This window comes from Hylobates moloch, unplaced genomic scaffold, assembly GCF_009828535.3.
Source record: "Hylobates moloch isolate HMO894 unplaced genomic scaffold, HMol_V3 SCAFFOLD_11, whole genome shotgun sequence".
Classification (NCBI taxonomy): Eukaryota; Metazoa; Chordata; class Mammalia; order Primates; family Hylobatidae; genus Hylobates; species Hylobates moloch.
In genome coordinates, this window is record NW_026652286.1 from 47465690 (window position 1) to 47487450 (window position 21761).

The 21761-nt window shown below is 52.5% G+C and overlaps 1 protein-coding gene across 5 annotated transcripts in view; it reads right to left on the reverse strand.

The window, feature by feature from the left end:
* GDPD5 (glycerophosphodiester phosphodiesterase domain containing 5) overlaps positions 1 to 21761 on the reverse strand; it is a 91073-nt gene that overhangs the window by 18239 nt on the left and 51073 nt on the right. For 4 of the 5 annotated variants that reach the window (XM_032166950.2, XM_032166952.2, XM_032166951.2 and 1 more), the window contains exons 4-6: positions 9824 to 9927; positions 4431 to 4524; positions 3501 to 3560 (exon numbers count right to left, since the gene is read on the reverse strand). In XM_032166950.2, the coding sequence (XP_032022841.1) occupies positions 3501 to 3560; positions 4431 to 4524; positions 9824 to 9927 (258 nt within the window). Of the gene's footprint in view, positions 1 to 3500; positions 3561 to 4430; positions 4525 to 9823; positions 9928 to 19209; positions 19318 to 21761 lie in introns of those variants that run through there. The other variant, XM_058446824.1, reaches the window with a different exon arrangement.

Here is a 21761-nt window from a genome sequence, read left to right on the forward strand (position 1 = left end):
CCCAGCCTGTTGTGAATGGCTCCCTCTCACCCTGTCCTGAGCATTTCTGTCCTCCCCTCCTCAGGACCCAGGGGAACCAGAGACTCTCAAAGTTCACGAATAAAACATACTATAGGCCGGGCGCGGTGGCTCACGCCTGTAATCCCAGCACTTTGGGAGGCCGAGGTGGGTGGATCACGAGGTCAAGAGATCAAGACCATCCTGGCTAACACGGTGAAACCTCGTCTCTACTAAAAATACAAAAAAATTAGCCGGGCTGGTGGTGGGCGCCTGTAGTCCCAGCTACTCGGGAGGCTGAGGCAGGAGAATGGCGTGAATCCAGGAGGCAGATCTTGCAGTAAGCCGAGATTACGCCACTGTACTCTAGCCTGGGTGACACAGCAAGACTGTCTCTAAAAAAAACCAAAAAACAAAAAACAAACATACTATAAAACTGTGGTCTTTAGAGTTTAGAATGCTATGTTGCTGATATAAGACCAGATAGATAAATGAAAATAAGCAAAAAATTCAGAAATAGATCCAAATACATAAAGAAAATTTAGTATATGATAAAAATAGCATCTCAAATGAATAAAGGACAAATTCTCAGTAGAGAGAGTTGGGAACATTGGGAAGCCATCTAAAAAGAACAGAGTAAGATCACACTATACCCCAAAATAGCTTCCAAAAAGAGAAAAAATTAAATGTTGGAAATATATAATTACCAAGTGACACCATAGAAAAATTTTTATAATCTTGGAGTGGGAAAGACCTTTCTGAGTCTGACACAAAACCAAGGAGTCATCAAGAGATGACATATTCAAGTACGTAAGAATAAAAAAATATATATCCCCATGGTAAAAACGCAATGAGCAAAGTCAAAGGATGAATGACAAACTAGGAAGAATTATTTGCAGTTTGTTAGCCTAATGGCTAATTTCCCACATCTATAAAGAGTTCCTGCAAATGAATAAGCAAAAATGGCAAAAGATATGAAGAGACAGTTTTATGGAAAAGAAAACACAAGTTACTCAAACGTGAAAAATGCTGAATCTAACTCACCCAAAGGGAAATGCAAATGAAAACTACAGCAAGGTACCACTTTTCACCCATCAGGCTGACAAAAGCCAATAAATCAGCTGATGGTTTATGGGCAAGAGTATTTTTATAGAACAACTATCCATTGCTAAGAGGGCATGAATCGGAGGCACTTGGCAAGGAGGCCATTTGGCAAGATCAAAATGATGAAAGTATACATTCTTCACCCAGAAATTCCTCTCCCAGGTCACCGCCACATCATCCTGGCAAAAGACAGAAAGCAGCTGGGATGTCGATCCGGTCTATCAACAGGGAACTGGCTAGACGCCTAGGGAATCAGGGAATATCCAGAACAGGGAGCAGAAGCAAGGGATGGATACCAACAGGGATGCTTTAACGCAGCGAAGGAGCTCCAAGAATTCTGTTAAGGTGCAGAACAGAGGGTGGAGTAGGCGACTGTTTGTGTTTAAAGAAAAAAGAAAAAGGAAATGCATATGTACATGTGCATGTGCTAAAAATCTGTCTGGAAAGAGAGTGAGGAGGACCTTCTTTGTATACTTTTTTGTGCTTTTTGTATTTTGAATCATGTTGATGTATTACATGGTCAAAAATTAATTAAAGCAAACAAAAAAGAATAAAGAGTCCTTAGAATTTTAGAATCAAATGACAGAATCTTGGAAACAGAAGAGAATTTCCAGGCCCTGCTGGAACACTCTGAGCTCTGGGGAACTCCCTCCTGGTAGGGCGGGTCCAGCTCTGGGTCAGCTCCACCTGGAAGGACCCTGCTCATGCTGCTATCTCACAGAGGGGGCAGAGGGCAGAGGAAGGCACCCTGGGAGCTGGCACCAGCATGGACAATGGGATCTGCTTCCTTGCGTTGATCTGCCAGCTCCAGCTGGCTCAGCAGCTCTGTAGGCCTCTCCACTAGAATCAAGCAGGTGTGACCTTACCTGCTGAGAGCGAGGCATGGCCACAGAAGGTGACCACAGCATGTGCCAGCCCCACCCGAGGTGCCAGCTGGTGCAGTTCTTTCAAATGCCAGCTTTGCGGCCAGGAGAAGAAAGTCCCTCGCAGAGGGGATGGTGGAAGCCCAGAGGAGGCCTGTGAGTAGAGTGAGGGGCAGGAGGAAGGTGGGGGGACCAGTGGCTGCTCACGGCTCCTGTCTCTGGGGTCTGACTCCCAAGCTCCAGGCCTGTGTAACGAACCGGCCTCGGTACCTCCCTGGATGCTCACAGGCACCTCCCACTCCATACAGCCCAACCCAGGCTCATGCTGTCCCCTCTTCCTTTCCTGTTCCACATCCGTCTTCTAGCTAGAAGTGAGCCCCTCCCCTTGGAGTCATTCTGGCCCCATCTCATGCGCTCATGGTAGTTTCTGAACATTTCTGCCCTTTCCTAAATGGCAGGCCCACGGGGAGCCAGGCTCTGGGGAAAGGCAGATGATCCAGATGTTCCTGGGAGGGAGGGGCTCTGCCTTGGTCAGCTCGGTACCACTCTGTGCCCACCAGGGCCCCAAGAAGACCAGGCATCAGAAACACACTTCAGCACTATGCCTGCAACAGACGTAAGGCAGAGAGTTAAGGCTCCGGAATGGGTGAAGCCTGTCTGCTTTGGGCCCAGCCCTGAGGGGGTCACTGGGAACAGGGAGACAGAGGTTAACTCTGGCCTGCAAGGGGCACCTCAACTGGGTGGGTCGGGGTCAGGGAGCCAGACGAATACTGAAAACACAAAAACACAGCTGTTCAGACATGTAGCAGGGGAGGCTGCAGGGGCTGAGGAAGTCCCGGGAGAGAATCCTGTGTATATAGGGGAGGTACTGAGGAAGGGGTCCAAGAGAAAAAGGGAGGGCAAGAGCAAAGTGCTAAATGGGGGAAGGAGGCAGACATGCTGGGAGAGCATGAGATGTCTCATGTAGCAGAAGCTGAGGGTGACTGTCCCATGATGGGTTGGGAGATCAGCAGGGGCCAGATTATGCCGGGTAGGGAAGTTTGGGTCATCCTGGGAGTGGTGGGAGTGGTGGAAAGGCTTTAAGTTGGGGAATAAAATGGCCAGATCAGGGTTTTCAAAAGAGCTCACCAAAGAAGGAAGAGGCAGGTGAGACCCGAGGCAGGGCCCCCAGAGAGTGGGTGCCACAGTATGAGCTGTGAGCTCTGCTGGTTAATAGTATGACTACGGGACCCTGGATCTTCCATGTTTAAACTGGGAGACCTTAGGCAAGTCACTTAACCTCTTTGTACTTCAGTTTCCCCAACCACAAAATGGAATGATAACAGTACCTACATGACAACGTTGCTGTAAGGGTTAAGTGAATGAAGACGGGCGAGGTTGTGAGACAAGTGCTTGGCGCATAGTGAGTGCTCAGCCTTAGCTATGAGAACAATTCTAATGGCAATCCAGGGGAGGGACACGGTGGCCAGGCCCTTCTGCTGCTGTTGCCTCCAGCTTCCCTTGCCCTCTCCCAGCCCCGGCCGAGGCGGCCCTTACCTTGTGCAGCCAGTGCAGGTTCATCTGCTGCCCCACGGCAATGTGACATAGTGCCAGGACCTGAGGAGGGACCCACAGGGTGATTATCAGGCCCGTGTGGGCGGGAAGGCTTTGCCAGTTTCTCAGACACCCTGCTCCCCACTGCGGCTCTGGGCCTGACCCTGGGTAGAGGCAGCAAACCTCCTTCCAGGCGATGGGAATGCCCTGCCCTCCCCAGCCCAGCCCAGACTAGCCAGCCTGAGCCTGGCCTCCTTCCAGATGATTCCAGGCCTCTAGGCTCTTCCTCTGTGGGATTCCCCGTCAAGAGGTCACTGGGTGCTGCTGTACTTGGACTACCCAACTTCATTCATCAAACATTTGGGAGTTCCAATCCCCAGGATTCTGAAACAGACTTGGGCCTGTCCCCAAGGAGCCCCCAGTCCAACATGGGGGATCCACCTGCATCTCAGTGAGTGGAATATCGGGAGCAAGAGCCTGAAGCAGAGGCTCCTGGAAGAGGAAGCCTGCAGTGGGCCCTCTCAGCCAGGACAGCTCTCACTGGGTCCGGAGCAAACATTCCAGGAAGGGGCAGCCTAGAGAGACGGGCAAAAGCAAGAGGACCTCCTGCTCTGGGGGACCCAGGCCTCAGGTGCAGCAGCCCGAGAGGCCCTGGGCAAAATCTTAATGTGCCATATGTAGCCAACTTTCTACTAGTGGCATGAAATAGCTTCTGATTAGTCGCTATTATAAATTAAGATAAAAATGAAAATGTTATACATATCTTTCTGTATTTTGATTACTTCCTTAGGATAGATTCCTACAAATACAGTATTCCTACAAATACAGCTTTCCCCTTTATACCAGGGTGGGACCCTCCACCAGCCCGGCACAGGGCCAGTCTCCCTTCCCCTGGGAGCAGGGCCACCTGCCCTCCGAAACAGCCCCATGTACCAGGAGGCCAGCGATGTATGCGAAGGCAGCAGCTGTGGTCACAAGGATGGGCACGGGCCAGTCACTCCAGTAGCCCATGCGGTTGTAGAGGTACCTGCCAGGAGGAGAGGGGGCAGGGGTCAGACCTCCACCAGGCCACTGCCTGGTCCAGGAATCAGGATGGTCTGAGCCTCCACACAGACCACAGGCTGGGCTCAGTGACCAGGCCCTGCTTACCCAGCAGTAAGGCTCAGCGTCTGCCTGATGCTCTACCATGCCTGCTCATGGCAGCCACCTGGGGACCAAGAAATGTAAAGGAGAAAATAATGCCCCATAATCTTATTGGCCAGAAGTAGTCATTACCAAGGCTGTGCTGGATCTTCCTCCTGTGGGTTCCCCCACCCCCATGCCTATATGTTTGTATCAACAGCAAAGCCAGGACCCCGCTGCACAAAGCAACATGGTCAGGAGCACAGGCTTTGGAGTGAGGCACACAGGCTGGATTCAAATCCCCTCTCTTCTCTGCTTTTCACTGTCTTGTAGGACCTTGTGGAGGACAGGCTTCAATGATTCTAAGATGCCATCAATTGTGACTGTCATCTCAACTTCAATGTTAAAACGTGAAAATTGGGGGTCTTAGAATGGATCGAATATAATACTTGACTTCTCTGAGCCTTAGTTTCCTCACCTATAGGATGGGGATAAGAAAGTGCCTTTCGAGGCCGGGCGCGGTGGCTCATGCCTGTAATCCCAGCACTTTGGGAGGCCGAGGCGGGCAGATCACGAGGTCAGGAGATTGAGAACATCCTAGCTAACACGGTGAAACCCTGTCTCTACTAAAAATACAAAAAAAATTAGCTGGGCATGGTGGCGGGCACCTGTAGTCCTAGCTACTCTGGAGGCTGAGGCAGGAGAATGGCGTGAACCTGGGAGGTGGAGCTTGCAGTGAGCCGAGATCATGCCACTGCCCTCCAGCCTGGGGGACAGAGCGAGACTCCATCTCAAAAAACAAACAAACGGACAAACAAAGAAAAAAAAAACAAAAAACAAAAAAAAAGAAAGTGCCTTTCGGCCAGGCGCGGTGGCTTACGCCTGTAATCCCAGCACTTTGGGAGGCCAAGGTGGACAGATCACGAGGTCAGGAGATCAAGACCATCCTGGCTAACTCGGTGAAACCCCATCTCTACTAAAGATACAAAAAATTAGCCGGGCATTGTGGCGGGCATCTGTAATCCCAGCTACTTGGGAGGCTGAGGCAGAACGGCGTGAACCTGGGAGGCAGAGCTTGCAGTGAGCGGAGATCGCGGTACTGCACTCCAGCCTGGGCGACAGTGCGAGACTCTGTCTCAAAAAAAAAAAAAAAAAAAAAAAAAGTGCCTTTCATGGGGTCTCATGAGGATGAAGTGAGGTGAGATGCATGGTAAGTACTCAATAAACTCACTTTGTTTTTGTTTGTTTGTTTGAGACAGGGTCTCTGTCACCGAGGCTGGAGTGCAGGGATGCGAACATGGCTCACTGAAGCTTTGACCTCCTGGGCTCAAGCGATCCTCCTACCTCAGCTGGGACCATTGGCACCCGCCACCATATCTGGCTAATTTTTTTTGTATTTTTTGTTGAGGCAGGATCTTGCCATGTTGCCTAGGCTGATCTCAAACTCCTGAGCTCAAGTGATCCTCCTACCTCAGCCTCCCAAAGTGCTGGAATTATAGGCGTGAGCCACCACGCCTGGCCAACTGTCTTCTCAACACAAGCATTTACTTATGCCAGTAAAAATCCTGAGAAAATGTGATTTTTAAGACAGCCACATGGTTTTCCACTGAATTAATGTACCATATGTAGCCAGCTTCCTACTAGTGGCATGAAATAGTTTCTAATTCTTCACTATTATAAATTAACATAAAAATGAAATTTTTATACATATCTTTCTGTATTTTTGATTACTTCCTTAGGATAGATTCCTACAGATACAATTATAGGGTCAAAGAGAATGAACTTTTTTTTAAGATAGGGTCTTGCTATGTTGCCCAGGGTGAACTTGAATTCCTGGGCTCAAGCAATCCTCCCGTCTCAGCCTCCCCAGTACCTGGGACTATAGGCACATACCACTGTACCTGGTGGGATTGAAATTTTTAAGGGGCCTGATAGATACTGCTTAGATGCTCTCCAGAAAGAATGAACTACCCACATCCGGCCGGGCATGGTGGCTCACGCCTGTAATCCCAGCACTTTGGGAGGCTGAGGTGGGCAGATCACGAGGTCAGGAGATCGAGACCACGGTGAAACCCTCTCTACTAAAAATACAAAAAATTAGCCAGGCGTGGTGACGGGCGCCTGTAGTCCCAGCTACTGGGGAGGCTGAGGCAGGAGAATGGCATGAACCCGGGAGGTGGAGCTTGCAGTGAGCTGAGATCGCACCACTGCACTCCAGCCTGGGTGACAAAGCAAGACTCTGTCTCAAAAAAAAAAAAAAAAAAAAGAATGAACTACCCACATCCTCCTTGTACAAAGGGGGAAACTGAGGCTCAAAAGAGGCAGCAACTTGTTCAAGGTCATTAGAAAATCCGAGTCAGTGCCAGGCAGCTTCAGCCTGCTGTCATCTGGGACCTTGCCAGACAGCTGGGAAGGGACACCAGGAGGACCCCATGGGGCATCTGCCCCACCCGGCCCTCATCCTCAGAGTCCAGGGGAAAATCTACTGCCTGGCAGATCACTGAATGTACTCACCTTACCATACAGTTGGGAAACTGAGGCCTGAAGAGGGGCAAGGCTTGCTCCTGATAACTATTCCTGAAAGATGTTCTGGTCCCATTTGTCTCTCAAGTGTGACCACTTTTGGCAGGGAGTCCTTGAGGACAGCAACAGCCGAGATGGCCCTCCCTGGCCCTCCTTGTCCAGTGCTGATCCCCAGCTGTCGCTCACATCCTCTTACTGTATGAATTGAATTATTCCCAGAGATTCTTCTTTTTTTTTTTGAGACAGAGTCTCACTCTGTTGCCCAGCCTGGAGTGCAGTGGTCTCCCAGGAAGCAGTCCTCACGTTTAGGTAGAGCTTTGAGCCCTCTCATGTTCATCATCTCATTGCATCCTCAGAAAGACCTGATGAGGTCAGAGTTACCCCATTTTACAGAATGGGGTAAAATGTGATCTCGGCTCATTGCACTGCAACCTCCACCTCCCAGGCTCAAGCAATCTTCCCACCTAAGCCTCCCAAGTAGCTAGGACCACAGGCATATGCCACCACACCTGGCTAATCTTTTGTAGTTTTTGTAGAGATGGGGTTTTTTCATGTTGTCCAGGCTGGTCTTGAACACCTGGACTCACGTGATCTGCCTGCCTCGGCCTCCCAACGTGCTAAGATTACAGGCATGCGTCATTGTGCCCGGTCCCCAGAGGCTCTTGAGACCATCAGGACTGGGCCAGGGCATCCTGAACCCCAGCACTGACTCCAAGAAACTAAGGTGACAGGCTAAAGGAGCTGCAGGTCTCCAGGCATCCCTAAGGGCCAGGCAGGCCTTCCCTTGCCACCTCCCCGACAGGGCAGGAACCCATCCTCTGCTTGAAACTCCCAGTGACAGGGAGCTCACTCTCTGGGTAGAGTGGGTGACTCCATGGACATGATACAGTTAGGCAGGCTGAAGTCCCTGTCCCAGATCTGTCTGCTTCTTGCTGTGTGATGCTGGAAAGGCTACTTAACCTCTCTAAGCCTTGGTCTCTTCAGTCTGTCCTCAATTCATGCAGTAACTGGTTGTGTGATCATGAATGAGTCTTGTCCTTCTCTGGGCCTCCATTTCCCCATCTGTACATGATGGGGGTAGACTTGATGATCTTCTAGGCAGCAGACTCCAGTTCGGAGGAACTGTCTGGGTCTGCAGTTGAGGGCCAGTAGGGAACGTTCCCATTTACTCATGACAGTGCCCATGCTTTGGACATCTGCAAAGATGAATAATTGATTTATGGCATTTAATAAAGGCCAGAGGCCACCTCTGGGACTCTGCCGGGGCTCCGGCTCATCTTGCTTGGCTGCCGCAGGGCAGGGGTGGGACCGCAGCATATTCTTGATTGTGCTCATTAATAAGAGAGGCACAGCCTGGTGCCATGTGGGGAAAAGTGGACACCCAGCTCCATGAGCAGAGTCCCAGGATCATCACAGAATCCTAGAACCACAGCCTGTCAGAAGCCCAGGGTCTTGAAAATCCCAAATGCTAACATCATGCTGCCTTCCGGCTAGAGACGTGGTCTCCCAGGAAGCAGCCCTCATGTTTAGGTAGAGCTTTGAGCCCTGTTGTGTCCATCATCTCAGTTCATCCTCAGAAAGACCTGATGAGGTCAGAGTTACCCCATTTTACAGAAGGAGAGGCTTAGAGAGCACCAGAGACTTGCTTACGGCCACGCTGACCTGAACATCTGATCAAAAGGAAGGAACAGCAATGGATGGGGAGTGAGGAGCCAGGCTTTCAAGCCTCAGCTGTCCCCAACTGGCTGCGTGACCTGGGCCTGTTTCCTTATCTGTCAATAGAACCCGGGGTCCTTGCCCTCCTCCCATGACCTCTCCACTGCTTAACAAAAGGCAGGCGATGGAATGGGGAAGAGGAAAAAACAGGTGCCCCTCCTGTACCCAGGTAAGTGGCTCAGACAGCCCTGCCTTTGGATCTGAGGTACCCACAAATGACCTTGAGCCCAAACTCATCTGCCAGCCCTGCCCAGGGCCTAGCTAAGGGAGTTAGGAGGCCTAGGATCCAGGGCTATCTCCTCTGCAGAGACCTTGGTCTCTCTGAGCTATAGATTTCTTGTCTACAAAGGGGGTGACCAGAGGCCCCAGCCCCGGCTGAGCCCTGGCCCAGCCTTATGTTCCTATTTTCCATGGTCACAGCACCGGGAAGGAATGTCCTGTGTCTCCCCAGTGGGCTTCGGCTCCTGTAAGCCTTTGTTCTTTGAGGCTCCCCTCCACCTCTTCAGGAAGCCAGGAATGCAGGCTGAATCATCAATGCAAGCACCAAGGGGTCTCCAAGACCAACAGCTAAAGTTCCCCAGGTTTCAATCCCACCCATTCTTTAAGGCCCAGTTCCCATGCCTCCTCCTCCAGGAAGCCTTCCCTAAGTTCGCAGTAGGAGTCCCCTCAGGGCATGGATCTCTCTTTGTTTCCTCCTCCTCTTTCTTGCCAGTCTGCGATACAATCCTCACCCATACCTCCAGCACTTCCCACTATAGTCCCACACCAGCCTCCTCACCAAAGCCCTGGAGGTGAGCAGGACAGAGGCTCCCAGGGAGTAGGCCCTGCCCAGGGCCACACAGAGAGCTGGTGGCAGAGCTCAGAGGGCCAACCTGGGAGACAGGCCCTAACTCCAGCCCCCAGGTGCCAGCTACTGGATACCCGGCTCCGGGCCCCTTCCTCCCCCACCCACTGCCCCCACTCACCAGTTGAATTCATCATAGTCATTGTGGACTTCCCACCAGAAGTAGAGCCAGGTGAGCGTGAGGCCGAAGGTGAAGGTGAGGAGCAGGAACCAGAGGCGCTCCCACTGGAAGAGCAGAGGACGAGGGGATTAAGCGGGTCTGGGGCCAGCCCCTTAGGCTGCCTCCCACCAGAATGTGTCCCCCTCCCTCCCACTTTGTAGCCAAACCTGCCAGGCAGGAACTCCTGCCCTCTTTACCCTGGGAGAAACTGAGGTTCAGAGAGGGGAAGTCACAGCAAGGTGGAGAGCCAGGGGCAGTCAGGGCCTCCCCCGTGGGGCTGTGCTCGTTTCACGGTGGCCTGCAGCCTTTCCATCATGTACTGCTCTCCCTATTCTGGGGATGGCTCCCTTGGCACTGGCACAGTAATCGGCAGTCTGTGAAGTCACATCCCTCACACACATGCCTACAAAGTAGGCACTGTTCTTCTCCACTTCTACCCCGTGCTACCGAGAAAAACACTGAGGTCCAGAGAGGCCAGGTGACTTGCCCAGGTCACACAGCAAGTTAGCAGAGGATTAAGGAAGAAGTACAGAAGTGCCATGTTCTGCTGCCTCCACTGGGCCAGATACCCCTGTCTCCAGCCAGGTGGAAGTGGGGTGGCGGGGGACACTGACACCACCACTGCTGTTTCCTGAGGGGCCAGCTCAGGCATCTGCAGGCACTTCCTCCTGGCCCTCCGGTTTCTCCCTGCTTTCATCCGTCCCCTTATCTTGGAAGCACAAAAAGCTTGGAATATCCTGCATCCCGGGAAACTGCTGAGATCATCAGAACAAGTCAACAGCCCTTGAGGGGAGGTCAGTGTGAGGAAGAACCAAGACTACATTTCCCTTGAGGGTGTGAAGTCACGGAGGCAGCCCTACCTCTGGGCTCCCTGCTATGTTTCTAAACCATCCCAGTTTAACCTCTTCATGGCTCCTTACTGATAGCCAAGCAGGAGTGTGGCCCCGTGACCTCTCTAGCTTCAACCTACACAACCAGTTCCTGCAACCTGGAAGGGCCACTGCCTCTGGGCTTGTTCCCTGAACATTCCCACTCACCTTTCAAGTCAGCTCAAATATCACTGCCTCTGTGAAGCCTCCCTGGATCCACCCTGCCACCCTCGTGCCCGCCGCGGTGCTCCCGCAGCATCGGCACCCCTCTGTCTAAACTCACACTCTGCACACCATGACCTGCTCACTGTGTCCCCCAGACAAGTGTGGGTTCTGCAAGGACAGAGATTGAGCCGACTTCCACTCCACTAGTACCTTATGACCACATGCAGGATTGGGCAGGAAGGAGGGAAAGTCCTCTCACTGTCCAGAATCCCTCCATCCCACACCATGCAAAGATATCATCAGTCTGCCCGGGAACCTCAGATCCCTGTCACCACTTACAAGCTGTGTAACTCTGGGCAAAGTACTCATTCTTTCTGTGACTCAGTTTTCACCTCTGTGAAATGAGGGCAATACTAGTACTTATGCCATGGGGTTGATGGAGAATTAAATGAGATAATACAAGCCAGGTGGCTTGGCGAGCACTCAGCACACTACCAGTGTATCTGTGACATCCTCTGCCTCTCCAGAACGTAGGAAAGGCCTTCACACCCTAATGGTCCATGACTCCATACCCACTAAGGGCCTGCTCCATGCCTCGCCCTGGGCAAGAGGGCTGGTGGCTGGGTGACTCTCTTGCCCAGGTGGGTCACTCCAGTTGGGCAACTCACGCTTGGGTGAGCAGCTGCCACCACTCCTTGTCATGTGCAGAGCCAGACTGCCTTGCTTAGCCTCACTTTGTACATAAACAGAGATGCAAAGGTGACGACACCCTGACGCCCAGTATTTCTAGCAGGTTTAGGCTTGGGGAGGTGGTGGCTTCTCAGAGAGTAGGCCACTTGTGTCTGCCCCAGCTGGACGCAGAATGGCAGAAGCTCCAGTTCCAGGCACAGCAAAGCCCAGCCTTGGTCAGGAATAGGGAAACCGTGGCTAGGAGCCGGGCAGGACATGTGCCCTTCTAGAGCAATCGAACCCTAGAAGCCACCACCCAGAGAATGGCTGAGTCCCTAGACTCAGTCCTGCCTCCCATGGAGGCAGTCTGGGTCTGCACATGACCGTCTCTCCACCACCCTCCAGCCAGCACCCCAGGACTAGTCCTTCTCAGAATCCCCAATGCCCTGCAGAGGGCCTGGCACAGAACACAACTTCATCAGTCTTGGATGAAGAATGAGTGAATGGAATAGCCTGGAGTGTCAGAACAGGAGGGGAGTTTGGAGATCTCTGAGTCTCTCCCATTCTTTGGGCTGATGTAAAGACAGAGGCTCAGACAGAACGGCTTTGCTTGAGGATTCAGGGGCACCTGAATAAGAACCTCAAGTTCTTATTTGCTCATAACAGCCTTCGTTTCCTGCAGAGTGCAGCTGGTGAGTCCCAGGCCAGCTTAAACATCTGAGTCTCCCAAAGGGTGAACCATGTCTTTAGACTGACACCCATCTGGTCATGTCATGCCCCAGCTTGAGAGTCCCACTGGCCAGAGCTTCTCAGTAGATGTCAGAGCCCACTCTGTCTGGCCCAGGCCAGCTCTGTGCTTTATGCCCCATGCACAGAATTACATACGGTTCCCCAAACAGGCTCTCCAGACCCCAGGGTCCTATGCTCCAAAGACCATTGTCCTCACGTGTCCAGATCCTTACAGTGGAGCAAGGCAGGGCAGGAATGAGGGGCTGCACCTCCCACTCCTGGGAACCAGCCAAGACTAGAGCTGGCAGTGGTTGGGGGTGAGGCATCCAGGCATGGAAGGAATGCAGGCAGGGCCTAAGCAACAAGAAGCCAGGAACCCCATGATCAGAACTAGCACATGAGCTGGGGTTGGGGCAACCTAGGGATTAAAGCCCTGGGAGCTGAAGCCGGAGGCCACAGGGAGCCTGTAGATGGGGATGAAGAGGCCCCAGCACAGAGGGAGGCAGGCAGCGGGGGTCACTCTAAGAACAATCAGAGGAAAACACTGAATGGCAGGGGCTGGAAGGAAGGGAAGGGGAAGGTGAGGAATTAGCCGGAGGAAGTGGCCTGGGGAGCAGCTCCACTGATAAAGAGGCCCCAGTGGCACTAACGGTCCTTGTCAGGGCACATTACAGCAGAAAGAGGCCTGCCCGCTCCACCCATTAGCAAGCCAATGTGGCCCTGCTCCCAGAGATGCGGAGCAGTGATCGCTGCCTCAATGCCCTGGCCATGGCCCTCCTTCATCTCTCACAGTCTGCATAACACTAGGGGTTGTTTATTTAGGGGTATCTACCCCCATTGCACAGAGGCTCAGAGAAGGGCCACCACATATGGCTGAGCAAGTTATGCACTGCCCCCTAAGAAGTGCCACTCACATCATGGTGACCATCAATGTGCATATTATGACGATTTGCTGGCACATGGCGGTTGTGTCCTAGAAAAGGGGTGCTTTTTGCTAATTTGCCTAAAGGCTCAACACAGATGAGTGGAGGGGAATCAGAGGGGTCAGCAGGTAGGGGAGGAGTGGGGATAAGATTTGAACCCAGGCATACTGACTAGACTCTGCAGGCCCCCTTGGGAGGCAGCCTGAACAGCTCCCCTCAAAACCCACCTTGCCCTCTGGGACCCAGTATGGCGAACCCAGGCCCAGCCTAGTTCCCTGGATTTCTCTCCTCCATCTCTCTGACCACTAGGCCAGACCTGATGCTCCTTCAGGAAGCCTTTCCATCCCTCCAGGCCTCAAAGGTCTCCCCTCTCTGACCATCCTGCACAGATTCTTGGCACCCACCACCGTGACTCTCAATCAAATTGTAAATTGTGGAGATGGAAAGAGCACGGGCTCTAAAGAGCTGGCTCTGCCACTCAGCACGTCACGTGGCCCCTCTGAGCCTTGGTCTCCTTGCTGTAAATGGGAATAACAGCCCTTCCCTCGGAGGGAGGCTGTTAAATGAGCGAAGGGCTTCAAGTGGCACATAGTAGGTGCATAATGAGGGCTGGTTCACTGGGCTGCGAGCTCCCTCAGGGCAGGGATGGCCTGAGCTGTCTCTATGTTTCCTAGGCCCGGCATCACGCCAGGCACAAGGTGGTGGTCATCTATGGCATGAGGGATAGAAGGAGGTATGGATGAGAGACAGGGCAACAGAGAGGTGCTCAGGGCCACCAGTGGGCAGGGCCATCGTGCAAGCCCCAGACTTACCCTCAGGGAGCAGGAGAAAAGCTGAATGGGCTGGGGCTGAGGGAGCAGCTGGCTTCTGGGGTAGGCACCAGGAGGAGTGTGCTGGAGACTGCCTAAGGAGGGACCAGACAGGGCCAGCAGCTGGGGCAGGAGTGGCCCCCGGCTGTGGATGGGGTAGAATGCTGATTCCTGCCCCAGGGGATGGAGGCTGAGGTCGGGGCTGCTGTGATGGAGAATCCTGGAGGCTCCAACCCAGAGGCCGCTGCATCTCCTTCCATTCTTACCCTAACCCTCCAGAAACGGGAGCCCCTCCGTAGCAATCTGGGCAATTGTGGGTCAATTTCCCTGAAGGCCAGTCCTTCTCCTCACTGTCTCCTGAGGATGGTTATGTCTTCTCTTCACCCTTCCTTGTCTCTGTCCTGTCCCTCCCACCCCAGAGCCCTCTGTGTTCAGAGAAGAACATAGAGAAAGACCTCATTAGCAGCGGGGGCTCATACAGTCACAGAGCACGACTGCAGCCACAACCCCGGCCCCACACAGGAAGCATGGGCATGGCCGCTGGGGTGGGGCAGCTCTGCTGCTGCCTTTTGCCACTGGCTATGGGCCCCTGCTACTGTAGACTACAGCCTCAGGCCAAAATGCACACAGCTGCCCCTCCCACTACTAGGGATCCTGAAGGTAATGGAGCACCTCCCCTGGGTCCCTTAACAGAACATGGGGTCTGAAGTCTGCACACATCACTCTGAATGTTACAGACTTTCAGAATCGCAGAGCTCCCCTGCCTGTCCCCTTGCCCTGAGGCAGAGAGTGTGTCTGTAGCCTCTAGGACAGGAGCTCACCCTGCTCTACTCCACTGGCTCCTGGGAAGGGGCCTCTCCTTCCAGATGCTGCCTAGTCCTTCTGTGGACTCAAAATTCTTCCTTCCAAGACATGGAGCCTGACAACGGGAGGCTGGGTTGAGGGAGTATAGCAATATTGGGTTTGAATCCCAGACTGGCCATGACTGAGTGACCTTGGGGAAGACATTTCCCTTCTCTGCGCCCCAGCTTCCTGCTCTGTAAAATGGGGACAGTATCAGCATGCTGCCCAGACCACTAAAACCTCCCGTGCACAGTGTCTGGTGAGGCTGACCTTCCGGGCAGGGGAGTTACTGTCCTCCCCCAATGCCCCCCCGGGAGGTGGAGCTGAAATCTGCCTCCTCCACTGCTCCCCTGCAGCTGGTTCTCTGATACCACACAGAACAAGGCCAGCCAAAGGGTAAGAAATATTGGGGTCAAATGACCACAGAGTGGAGAATACACAAAAGAGCTGGATTTTCACCCAGGCCCTTCTCCCCACTGGCTGCGTGGCTATAGGCCAATCGCTCAGGACCTCTGACCTCAGCTTTCTCCTCTGTTCACAGAATGACATCACCACCACCTCACAGGAGGACTGCCAGGCCCCAGCACGATTACAGATGTAAGCTGTAAGTCGCCAAATCCAGGATCGTTCCTGTAATTATCATTTCGCGTCTGACAGCCCTTTAATTATGTGAAGACAGTGATCAAGCCTTTCCTCCCTGCTCTACACCACATTTCTCCAGCTGCTGAGGACAGCCAGGTTGATCGCCTTCCCCCAACCCAGGGTGGGTGCCATGGTCAGCCAGATGCAGAGGCCAGGCCTGGCTCTGTAGGCTGTGGTCCTGGGAGCCAGCACCAATGGAGGAAGAAGACCCTGGCATGGTAGCTGCCCGATCTCACTCACAGGCTGCATCCCGGGCTGTGGGGAACAGAGCCCTGTGTGAGCTCACCATGGCACTGGAGGTGGGTGGGGATGGTACTCCTAAGAGCCCTTTACTTGCTCCATCTCATCATCCCCACAGTTCTGCAAAGCAGAGGAAACCAAGTCTCAGAGGAAGGAAGGGACTTGCCTAAGGTCACAAAGGGCACACATAATGGTGGAACCACAATTCACAACCAGGTCTGTGTACCTCCAGTGTCCCCAGCTGTCTCGGGGCAACAAGGAGCAGGACATGTAAATTATCCTTGTCTGACCAAGGTGGAAACAGGCTCAGAGAGACAGGGCCTTGCCCAAGGTCACACTTTGAGTCACAGGCAGCGCCAGAAGCGCCAGAGCAGGGACCCTGGGATTTCAGAGTTAACTAAGATGTCAGAGATTATCTCGCCTCATCTCCTAAAGATCCAACTAAGAAATGGAGAGACTGCGATCTAAAGAAGGAGAATGGCCTGGAAATGTGGGCAAGAGATTAGGACATTAGTATATTAGTGCAAAAATGATGGGGAATTCAACTTATGGTGTTGGGACATCTGGATATTTATTTGGTAACAACTATAATTAGACCCCTACCTCACACCCCGTAGCAAACTAAATCTGTGTCTCTCCTCTACATCCTCACCACCCTTCTCTTCCAGTCATCTACATACACGTGTCGAGCCCTTAGACATTCAGAGATAAATCAGGCCACCCTGAGCCAAGACTGGCAGCAAACAGCTCCACTCCTGGGAATTGGTGTGGTGAGCAGGGCAAACAGGTTGCTTAGGAGCTCAGAGCTCGGATCCTTAACAATGTCAGTTATAGGAGGAGGGGTGAGCTAGAAGCATTCCTGGAGGAGGAGACACCTGCAGCAAAGTGGAAAGAAAGGGCTTGTTGAGAGAAAAAGTTTGGGAAACCTTAATCCAGACAGAGAAAAGGAGCAGACGGCATGAAGGCACAGAGCAAAGCAGGCTTTGTTTTGGGGAACTGGCTCTTTATGGGCTTATAAAAGCTTTCCCTATGTAAGAGAATTAGCTTTCATACACGCTGTATCTTTTTTCTTATATATCATTTGAATTAATTTTATTTATCATGCTGTGTAGAAATTTAAATTTTTATGTAGTCAAATCTAACCTTCTTTTCCTTTATACATTTTGCCTTTGGTATTGTATTTAAGAAGGGTGGCCCAATATAATATATTTAAGTAATATTTTACACTCACGATTTCTCAGCTTCATTGTTTACATTTCAATCTGCAATCCATCCATCCATCGACATCCATCTATATATAGTTCCATATGGATGTCACGTGTGCGGAGAGAGGTTTAAAAGCCTTATCTCTAAAGCATGAAGACTAGAATTTCTTTTACGTCTTTCCAAGTTGTTTAAATTTTTTCAACAAATGTATGACTTCAAAATAGGAAAAAATTTTAAAAATAGAAAAAAATACATCTTAATCCATCTGGAATTTATTTTGGTGTGAAGTAAAAGGCAGGGATCTAATTTTACTTTCACCAAATGGATGCTTCAGCTGTCCCTACATCATCTGTGATACTGGTAGTAATTTCTACATTCGTTCACCACACAGTGAGTTCTCAGATGCCTGTGGTTGTGTTTCCAGGTTTTCCAACCTGGCCCAAGGCAGCCCTTTCCCCCTTGTGCAGGCTCTGCCCGGCACAGCTCCTTCCTGTTCAGCCAAGCCCTCTCCCCAGTGGTTCCAGCTCTTCTTTGAGGTCCCAGAGACCAGCTGCGCCCTCAGCACGTGGTCCTACAGATACCAAGAGGGAGAGATTGAGGAGTGCCTACCCCTGAATCTGCCACCTGCAAGCCAAATCTTGGGCACCTCAGCTCTTCCAATGGTCAGCCTGTCCCACCTTTACCAAGTTCCAAATGGGGGGACTGATGCATGGGAAAGCCTGGGAAATGTCAGCTGGAAAGGGTGCAGGGAGCTCCCAAAAGGGAGAGATGGGCAGGCTATGGCAGGATTACTCTGGCCTTGATCCGGGAGATTTGGGGGAGGTGGTGGCCTGGGGAGGTTGGAGAGATATTGCAGCATTAGGGCCGAGCAGGGAAAGGGATTAGAATCCCCACCCCCAGCCGGCTCCTGACAGCCTAAGAGGCTGGATTTATTTTTCTGGACTACAGAGAGCTGGGCAATCAGGCTTCCGTCCTTGGTTCTGCTGGGGTGCATTCAGAGCGGTTCATTAGGCAGGAGAATGCAATTAAGTCCTGCCTGGAGCACCCTGTCTCTCCAAGCCTATCCCTTGGCTGGCATCAGCCTCTTGGGGAGACATGAGCAGAAGGGCTGAGGGGCCCTTAGGAAGGACCATCCCAGATCCCTTCATAGGACCCTGACCACATCACAGGGTGGGTGGCCATAGTCCCCTGGTAATGCCCCATCTCCTGCCCCACCCTTGCTCCATAACCCAACACTCAAGGTGTTTACACAGTGTCATCAACAAGACTTAGCCACTTCCCCTGGAGTGTGGCATGGTCATGCCAGGTGCCCTTGGTGCTATTCCGAGAGGAGCTAGGCAGGGTGTGGGGGTTTCCTAAGGCAAGAGACGGCATGGCTTTATTGCAGCGATAAATCCCCACCTCCTTGTGCTGCAACAAACCAGCCCCTCCTCTCTCTCTCTCGTGGATGTAATAATATCATCTCCTAGTTTCTTACCCTTATAGGAATCCTGCAATTTTAGAAGTGGGAAAAATAAAGCTCAGAGGGCCTCTCTCTCACCCCTGCCGGGTCTCTTTTCCTCAAAGCACTAGAGGAGAGAAAGCCATCACTTTGAAAGTTTGTAGGAAGGGTACGTTTTCTGCAGGGTTGGAACAATGGTCTCTTTGGTACAAGACAGGAGGCACATTCCTATCCATGATCTAACTGTATCTGTAGGACATAGATTTGTACCTCCACTTAACCCACAAGCAAGCTCAGGCCCAGAGAGGGTCTGGGCCTGACCTGAGATCACACACTCAGTCACTGGGAGGCAGGGTCAAGTTCAGGCTGCAGCTTCCTTGCCAGGAATGCCCAGTGGCATCTGGCTCAATCCAGCCACACCCTGGAGCCCATCTCAAAGGCTGCTTCATCCCTGAAGCCTGCCCTGATTTCCTGAGTGGGATCCATTCTTTCCAGCTCCATATCCTGAACACAAATCCACATGGCTGACAGGACAAAAAGTGGGGGCCAGCAGGGAAACTCATCTCTTCCTCCCTCTTGTGCACTGGCAGAGCTCAATCCCAGCTCCAAGGGTGATCTGCGAGGTCCCTCTGGCTGAGGCAGCACCCTCCACTGCCAACCACCACCAGGAGCACAGGAGGCAGCACCAAGAACGCAGCATGCACCCGTCCGCACATGTGCGCCTACATTCTCTGCCAGCTCATTAGGGGTCCGGCCGCCCCACTTGGTCAGCAAGATGGCAATCACATCCCCTAACCGCTTCCTCACTCACTCATGAACACATATGCTCAATCCTCCTTCCGGTCGTTCATTCAGTAAATCTTGTCCGAGGACCTCCTCTGAGTCAGGTCCCTGGAGTGTGCAGGCCCAGGCCCTGTCCTAAAAAGAGCCCAGTGGGAAACAAAAAATCACAATCCACACGGCCAGCGCAGGTCAACGTGCTGTGGAACCCCAGGGGAGCAAGGAAGGCGGAGAGAGAGCAGTGAGGAGAGAAAGGAAGGAGGAGGGCTATTTTTTGGCAGAAGTTGGAGGCATGGAGGGGGATTTGCAATGAGTCTTAAGGGGCAGAGAGGAGAAAGACAGGGCATTCCAAGCAGATGGAATGGCAGGAGCAAAGGCCCAGTGCTGTGAACGGTGAGGTTATCCTGGGGATGCAGAGAAGCTCAGGGTGGCTGGCGTGGACGAGCATGGAGGGGAAGGGGCAGAGGAGCTGGGGATGGATTTCCCTACAGCGAGTGTCTTCCTGCCCGGGTAGGGTGATGGGGGGCTCTCATCATATCCCATCACAGGAGGCGGGCAACTGGGGTTAGGGAGGCTTATTTGTCTGTTCTGCCCACCCCTCCTGTGCTATTCCTGGACTCTGCTGAGACCGCTGTACTCTCACTGGCTCCTGGGGCACAGCATGGGTTCCCGTCTCCAGGACCGGCCTCCATCCACCCATGCTGGGCATCACGGGTGGATGGGATTCACTGTCAGACACTCCTTCCTCTGCACCTCAGTCCACAGTCAGTCCACTGATACCTTCTAGGTGTCTCTGGAATGCCTCCCCGGCCTGCATCCCTGTGTATACCTCCTCACTCCCCACACAGACACCTGAGGCCTCACTGGCCCTCCCACCTCCACCTGAGGGCCCTCAGCATCCTCCACAATTTGACCACAGTGTTCCTCACACAGCCCGAGCCTGGCTCAGGCCCCCACTGCCCAGGATGGAGCCTAGACTCCTCAATACAGCTTCAGGCTCAGGCCCACTGAGCAGCACCCTTCCCCGTCCCTGCACCTGAGCCGGTGGACTGAATTCCTTTCAGTTCCTGAACACAAGACACTCTCCTGTGCACACAGTTCCCCCTACCCTGAACACTTCCCCGGTCTGGGGAGATGAGGTCGATCCTCCCAGAGGCCAGCTCAGGCAAGCCTTCCCTGCCCCCAGGGTTTCCCCAGGCCTCCAAAATGATCAACCTGGGTGGTCCGGGTGTGTCTGATCTTGTCTGTTCCCCCACAAGCCTGGGGGCCCTTCAAGGGAGGGGAGAACCAGGTCTGATATACTTATGACCCCAGAGCAGGTAACAGGACAGGTTTGTTGATTGAATAAGTAATCAGGGCACCCCAGACAAGACTGTTGGATGTGGAACAGATGAGAAGGCACAGGCCTGGGGGTGTAAGCAGGGTTAGTGCAGGCTGTGCCCTCAGCCCCTTGGCCTGAATAACTCCCTTGCTCTTCCTGGAGGAAATAAATTAAGATTATAGCAGCCTTCAAAAGGTAAATGTACTACGAAAGTGCAAGAATTGGCTATCATAGTCTGTCTCTTTCAATGTCTCTGGCTGGGAAGTTCCTCCAGGCATCTGACCTATATCCCTCTCTACAGAGAAGCTGGTTTTGACACTGCCTTTTGCAGACACAGTCTTCAGGGGACCCTGTGGGGATGGCCTGAGAACAGTCTTCTGTCCTACCAAGTCCTTAATTGACAGTATTAGAGTAATGAGTCACAGACAACAACCAATTAATTATCCCCAGTTATAAAAAGCTCTGCTTCCCCTTCCTGGCTGTTGAGTGAGCCTGGCCTCCTGCTGCCAGGCTCCTCCACTCCTCAGAACTGGGGGCAAGAGAAGAGGCCATTTCACCTCTCTGCTCCTTGGTTTTCTGCTTCTTTATTTGTTAAGTGTGTGTCCTGGGGGGCTGGGGGGCAAAGGCTTGGAAGAGGTGGGAATGTGTCAGGCTGGGGGCCAGGAAGGAGGGAGACCAGCGTGGATGGAGAGGAAGGGGCCCTTCCCAGGCTCTCTCCACACACCCTCTCCACTCCCCAGGATCCACTTCAGGGCCCAGGGCTGGATCATAACCAGGGAAACACTGAGGATTCCAAGCCTGGCATTCAAGGCCACTCCCCATCTTGTCCCAAATGCTCCTGGTCCAGTGCTCTTTCTCCTCCATCAGGCAACTTCCCAAGTCCCCTTGCCTTTCTTCTTCCAGCAAACTGTCACTTAAACCCACATCTTCAACACACGCTATCTTCCCTAGTCTCCAGCAGCTTAGGCTGCAAATCTATCATCAGCCTGTGTGACTGATTTCTCCATCTGTAAAATGGGCACACAATTAAACATGGCCCATGGAGATGTTACAATAATGACTAGGGCAATGCATGTAAACTGTTTGCTCCCTGCATACAGTAGGTACTCAATAAATGTTAACAGATACTATTACTTTCATACTTCATTTTCCAGCCTGAGAATGAGAATAAAATGCCTCGTGACTCTCCCACCTTTCAGCCCATTTCACAGATGAGACTCAGGGAGATCAGGTTTCACAGGAGTTGAACCCAGGCTTCTCTG